Source organism: Aplysia californica, unplaced genomic scaffold, assembly GCF_000002075.1.
Source record: "Aplysia californica isolate F4 #8 unplaced genomic scaffold, AplCal3.0 scaffold00188, whole genome shotgun sequence".
In the NCBI taxonomy this organism is placed as follows: Eukaryota; Metazoa; Mollusca; class Gastropoda; order Aplysiida; family Aplysiidae; genus Aplysia; species Aplysia californica.
This window is the reverse complement of record NW_004797458.1, coordinates 426,928-433,587: the sequence shown is the minus strand read 5'-3', so window position 1 is coordinate 433,587 and position 6,660 is coordinate 426,928. Positions and strand designations below refer to the sequence as shown.

Below are 6,660 nucleotides of genomic sequence, written 5' to 3'. Positions count from 1 at the left end.
CTAATCTATCAGTTTGGTGTTCTGTTTATTCCTTTTTGTATTTCCCCTGATGATGATTTTGTTCAACATGATCTGTAAGTCTTACTTGATCAAAAATCGAATCGGGTTTCTTTCTCTGGCACTAGCAATGTTGACAAATCAGCGTTGGCGATCAGAAAGAAGGGGCTCTGGCTCTAGGTTAACTCGCCCGCTGTGTTGTCCCCCACCCCACCTCACCCTGTGGTGCGTTGCGTCTGCTTGCACACATCACACATTGACCTCTCAATCCCGCATCAGACAAGTGAGAGGCACGGTATGCCTAGATAATCTAGACTGGGCTGGCCTATCATGCGATGCGTTCTGCTTGTCTGCGCATGCCACTCCCTCCCCACTCATTCGCTCCGGCTTTCATTGTTGGATCGCGTGGGCTCTCCCATTCTTTGTTTCGCTGGATCACCGACTTTCTCAACAAGGTTTTATAATATGTTTAATTGGTCTGTGAGCTGTGCACAGCAGCAGCAATATTCCGTTATAACCGGCTTGCGTGACGGTCTGATTGCGCAATAGCAGTATTTTATTTGCAAAGATAAAGAAGGAGAAAAAATGGGGTTTTAAAATAGTGTCTTTAAAACAGACTTCTCGTTGTTTCAGGACTCGTTATAAGTGGACTCCACTGTAAAGAACTGGAAGCAACCTAAGCCCCACCCAAATTTTGGTCCACCCTCCACCACTGCTCACGGCCTTGATAATCGCTCAGCTGGAACGCGTCACTTTATCGATTGATATCTTGGCCAGAGACGCTCTATGAGGTCGATAACTTGCAAAGTCATTGCTCACTATTTATAACTTTGACCTGTAATTTACTACGTCATTTTCCGTGTAAGGAATACTGCCGTTTGCCATTGAAAAAGGAGAGCCATTTCATTTTAAAAAATCATTTGGAAATGTTGAATCCTTTGGATATCTCTGAAAGTGCTTAGCTCCAGTCTAGCACGCACACATAGCGAAAAATGCACAAAGGGAACAGGTTTTCAGGTCCCAAATTTTTTCTTAAAATATTTTAAATGATTTGTATTCAAAACTCACACATAGTGTAATAAAAACAATTATAGATAGGATTATCAGCCTGTGCCAGAACCACAGCATTTTGCTTATTTATGTGATACAGTATTTTTTTGTACTCCTTATAAATATAGAAAACACATTTATGTCTGTGGCATATATGTGTTGTTTATATGCTGCAGTAGCAGCACAAGCAAAAGATTTTTGTTTTATATATGATTTATATCTTAGAAATGATAAAATAAAGGGATTTTGCTGCTATTTTTGCCCTGTCACCTTTGTTCTCACCCCAGGTGAGAATAACCCATGTCTTGCTATTCTCACCCCGGTGTGGGCATGAGGTGAGGACTCCCCCCTGACCTCTAGCAGGCCGATAAAATCACTTAGGCCCTTGGTGTCTTAGTGCATGTGGTTGGGAACGAATAGTAATAATGTGAAAACATTTTTCGCCTCTCCATTATAAAAAAAAGGCTCACTACCAAGGCTACTGAGCGGGATGTTGGACCGGCCGCCAGCCAGACCATACCATTTGCTGTTTACACACTTAACGATGGCAGGCCTCTCACTCTCTGCCTGCACACAATAAATTATGGTTCAAGGAACTGAGAACATGTTCAAACGTAATGAGACACAAGCACGAGACAATAAATGCTCTTGCACGATGGTAGAAGGGTTGTAAATTATTCAGACCAAATAGGCGAGGGCGTTAAATCGTGTTAACTAGTTTGGTAATCAACTTCACTTTCATTTTTTTTCTTTTATTCTTTCTTTTCCTTTTCTTCTTGAACATTTGTTGGAGTTTGGAGCCAAAAAAGAGCCAGAAAGCCAAATGAAATTCTCCGGGCCAGACACGATCGAAAAGAGCCATATTTCAGGGATTTGGCTCCAAACTGACATCCCTGACACGAACAGTGACGAACATGGTGCTGTGGAGCATCTACCCCCCCCCCCCCCCCCCCCCCCCCCCCCTCCCTGATCCCTCTAAGGTCATTTCCAGTAAAACGAGGGGGTGAGAATAACGAGACATGGGTTATTCTCATCCAGGGTGAGAATAACCACTTCCTTTTTGCCCATTTCAATATGTCACATGAAAACAGCATTGCAATTACTTCCAAGCACTCATTTTTGTATAGTCTTCAAAACTTTACTGGTGCTGAGAGTAAGTCTTAAGCCATCATATTTCAGGCATACATGTAAATACTTCAATCAGGTTTCACAATTTTCATCAATTGCAATCTTTAAAAGTGTATCACGTGCACAACTGTTGTCATCATACTGATTGGTATATTATTTTGACAGCATCTAGACAAGCTTTTAGCAATAAAACTCGATTACTACAGCTGAAATCGCACAAGTTTCCTTTTGAAGACAAATGAAGTAACATTTTTACAATGGGGTCATTACCGGAAAGGTCCATTAACGAATCCCAAATTTGTCATCATCGTGTTATGCACATAAGATGACCAGTTAAAAGTGTACTTTGTAGTACATGACTGGTATTTTCGGCCTGGACTAGTAAAGAAAGTTCCTATCACCTCATTCATGCATTGCCTTGATATTTGAGCAAATGAGAAAGATAAAAAATGAAAATATGTCTTTGTCATCATCAGTGTCATCAAAGTTATGCATGTCAAATTGTGATGGTTGTCTTGGTTTAGGGAGTGACTGGAATACAAAATGCAGGATGTGGAGTTTTAAAGTATATAATATTATATTCATGCAATTATTAGCAAGTAAAGGGATTCATCTTGTCAAAATCACATTTTTTTGTGTGTAACAACGAAGTACCAAACTTTACAACACTGACGTGGGAATTCCAAGAAATGCAGGGACAATACTTGTTTTAGTGAAGAGCATTACAAAGCGAATTGTGCTGCAGAAAATGGCCTCAGAAGATTAGTTATTTCCTTAGCTTGAGAGTGTGTGGAAACTGAAAATTTACATTTTCTGTGCCTTTTATCAACGTTTTTCAGTAAAATCCACAAAGAAATGTGTTCTTTAATTAAAGGTGTTAATTAAGCAAAAAAAACAAGAATTCAATCAAAATTCACAAACCTTCGGAAAAATGCCAGTTTCTTCTCTTTGATTATTTTGACCAGCGCCTGATTTCACCACGCTGCCTCACATATGTGTGCATTAAAATTGCGCATATATAATAACTGTTCCGTTCATGTTAAGACTGTTTCTCTTGATTTTTTGTTTCAGTGCGTCCACGCAGAGGGAGGGGTCACAACAACAATGTAGACATAGATCTGGATGACACCGCTCCACTGCCTCTCCTCATTGGAATAGGACTTGCTCTGTTTATCGGTGAGTTTCTTGTCTCGTTTGTTCATGTTTCAATTCTTGCTGTAGAAAGAAGAGAAAAGGTTGTATTGTTGTTGTTGTTCTTTGGGGGGGGGGGGGGGTCATCTTCATTTATAAAAAGTTTTAAACTTTAATGTTTTATTAAAGACTTAATTGGGAAAAAAAGATCATTCTTTGTGTATCAAATGGAGCAGGTGTTTCCCTTTAAGTTTTGCTTTATTTTGATACCATCTATTTTCAGGACTATGTATGAATAGAAAGTCAACAAGACCGTTAGGTTTCCTGCATGTTATCACTACTGCCCCATGTGTTGTGAAATTATTTTCAGCACTCAATATCAATAACTTTATTGTTACAAGAAAAATGTCGCAGAAATGATGTTACACATATTTATACATATGTGCACATTCATCTTAGCACAGATTTATGGAATGCCAAGATGAGCCAGTTATCTTTTGACATCCTTTAAAGCCTGCTTGCTTTTCTTCACTGCTTTGACAATATCATTTTCCCATCTTTTTAGAAATGTGTTATTAATATGTTTTTAAAATAAAAAATTGTCTCCATTCCTTGTTCTTTCAGGCTTTGTGATCCTGATTCTCATCTGTTGCCTGTGCCGTCGCAAGCGTCCAGCACCCTCAAGCTCGGCTGCCGAACGCCCTGCCAATGCGGCGTATCAGCGGGCGCCGGTGACGGACGGGGGCATGGCGTACCCCATGACAGTGGTGCCCCCCGTCTCATACGCTAACACAGGCATGACATACCAGCACCCTCATCCGGCGGTCATGGCTCAAGGCCAGCAGCACAACTATGGCGTTATTGGACCAGGTGGGTCACCCGTGATAGGGGGGAATGAACTTTCACTTTCAGACTAAATAGGAGTAAGATCCATACCGATACTGTCGGCGTTAAGGTTGGAGCGTTGCACGCGAATACTGATATTATCGGCGCTAGGGCTGGGTGAGTTAATATTTAAAAGGACAACAAACCCACTGAAATACCTCGTGTAGGTCACCGAATTTTAATTTAATGTTTAAACAGATGTGATACTGCAATTTAATGGTATTATTTATTGGGGGAGTACGTGCTACGTACGTTTCCACACAAAATGTATGACATTGTGTTGTAATACCTTACATTTTTGGGAATGAATTTGTGTAAGTGAATGAGTGAAGGGCAGGGTATTAAGGTGAATCACACATCTCATCATGTATAAGCAAACATTAAAAGCATGGTATGACAGCACATGGTTGTGAAGTTACATATAAGGGTTAAGCTAGACATGTGAGAGTAGATTACAAAGTGTTATGATGGTAGACATCAGCAATAAGCTACCCCATAAAACAGATAACATAAAGCTATGACACTAAAGTGTATTACACATCAGTCATAAGGCTTGAAAACGAGGTGTGTCTTGACAGACGATTTTAAAGCAGTATGCATGATGCAGCTTTGCCTGGGCAGCAGACATAAAGGGAGTAGATTGCCCAAGGACTACTTCCCTCCCTTCTTATCTTAATTTCCTTGATATGCTCCTATGCTCCAAAGGATAGGCATCATTAATACATTTTGAATCATAGAAGATGTAAGGGTACCTCATCAGTCATAAGTCTTCGAAACATGATATTGCACAATGATAATGCGGTGTTACAATATTACGTGAAGACATGATGACATCACTTTTTTTTTTTAATTTGGATTCTGTCACAGGTGTGAACCACAACAGCGGACCCCACAGTCAGTTTCAGCCCCCTCCTCCACACTTTGGCGGCGTGCCTACATTCCCACCCAACCAGTACCTAGCATCAGTGCCAATCCCCCCAGCCCCGAGCCACACACCCGTACCGGGCGGTCAAGCGCCGTCCTTGTCTCACTCCAGCCAAGCGTCGACTGTCTCTGGGACAACGGCCGACCCGCTGGTCCCCTCTGCCTCTCCTTCGATCATGGTGCAACAACAGCAGCAGCAGCAGCATCCTTATCTGTACCACCACCAACAGCAACAACAAACACAGATGTCCATGGCACAGCCACTACCACAAGTGGGAGCGCCACTCATGGCGGCCGGCATCAACCATCACCCTCATCTCTTACAACAGCAACAGCAACCACCACCACCACCAGTATCGGGAGGGGACAACCCAGGGCTGCACTACCCCCCTCCTCCTCTCAATTACTCATCTGTTCTCGCCAGTGAACACACCAGCCAAATTCCATCAGCTCCCCCCAACACAACTGTTACCATGGGGACAGTCACTCCCGTCCATAGTATTCCCTTTGGAAGGCCGGCTCAGCACCCGCTGTCGTCTAGTAATGAAGAGGAGGAGGAGGAAGAAGAGGAGGAGTAGTTCATGTGGTGTGGATGAAAGGCCTTCTTTGTCCTGTGAAGTTTAGCCTTGAGAGTGCGTGCGTGTGTGTGGGGGGGAGGGGGGTGGTGGTGTAAATGGACTTTTTTTTCCCAAATCATTTTGTAAGACTGATTGTAATGTGTTGATTGAGGTATGTGCCTATAGATATATATGTTGATGTGTGTGTGTGTGTGCGTGTGGCTGCGTGCATATTTGAAACTGTGTCTCCATGTGCACTTGGTTGTGTGTGCTTATGTTGTGGGGCTTCTTCGGCCTTGCTGTAGAGTGAAATTTGATCTTTTCGAAGGTGCTAAACTGCTTAATCAATATGCTTTCTTGGTCTTTTTCTGATTTGTATCAACATCTGACTTCAGTGAAAGCTTTGTCCCAGCGTTGAATCTTCCTTTTTTTTTGGGGGGGGGGGGGTGTCGAACTTTTGGGTACTGAACATTAGTGTATGAAATTGCCTGTATTTGCCAGAAAGAGTGCAAGATTTTAGACTTTGATCTTGAGTTGGTTTTTATAAGAGATTGTCCAATTGCCAATTGATTTTGTTTACACCAGTAAGCAACAGGGCCAAGTATTATTTTTTTGTTTCCATGTTTTGATAATTTTTATTCCTGATGAGACATCAGTTGAGTCAGTTACAATTATACAGATTGTTGGAATGTGAATTGTTGCCTGGAAGATTTTTTTAATTGGTCTGTTTTGTTATTATTATTATTATTAAATCAGTTTGCTTTTGTTATTTTAAAACGAATTGTGAGGCAGCCTGGTGGAATCAGGCTCTCATCAAAATTATCAAAGTGAAGTAACTTGCATTTTCCCACAGGCTTGTGAATTTTTATCAAATTTTTGCTTTTTGGCTCAACACCTTTCATGCCCATTAAAGAACGAATTTATGTGTGGATTTTTCTGAAAAACGTTGATTAAAAGCACAAAAAATGTAAATTTTCTGTTACCACCG

The 6,660-nt window shown here is 41.4% G+C and overlaps 1 protein-coding gene across 2 annotated transcripts in view; it reads left to right on the top strand.

The window, feature by feature from the left end:
- The window catches only part of LOC101863022 (extensin), a 12,384-nt gene extending 5,941 nt beyond the window's left edge, over window positions 1–6,443 (top strand). For both annotated transcript variants that reach the window (XM_005098628.3, XM_005098627.3), the window contains exons 3-5: window positions 3,247–3,351; window positions 3,931–4,176; window positions 5,059–6,443. In XM_005098628.3, the coding sequence (XP_005098685.1) occupies window positions 3,247–3,351; window positions 3,931–4,176; window positions 5,059–5,693 (986 nt within the window). In that variant the 3' untranslated portion in view covers window positions 5,694–6,443. The remainder of the gene's footprint in view (window positions 1–3,246; window positions 3,352–3,930; window positions 4,177–5,058) is intronic.
- The last annotated feature ends 217 nt before the right edge of the window (window positions 6,444–6,660 follow it).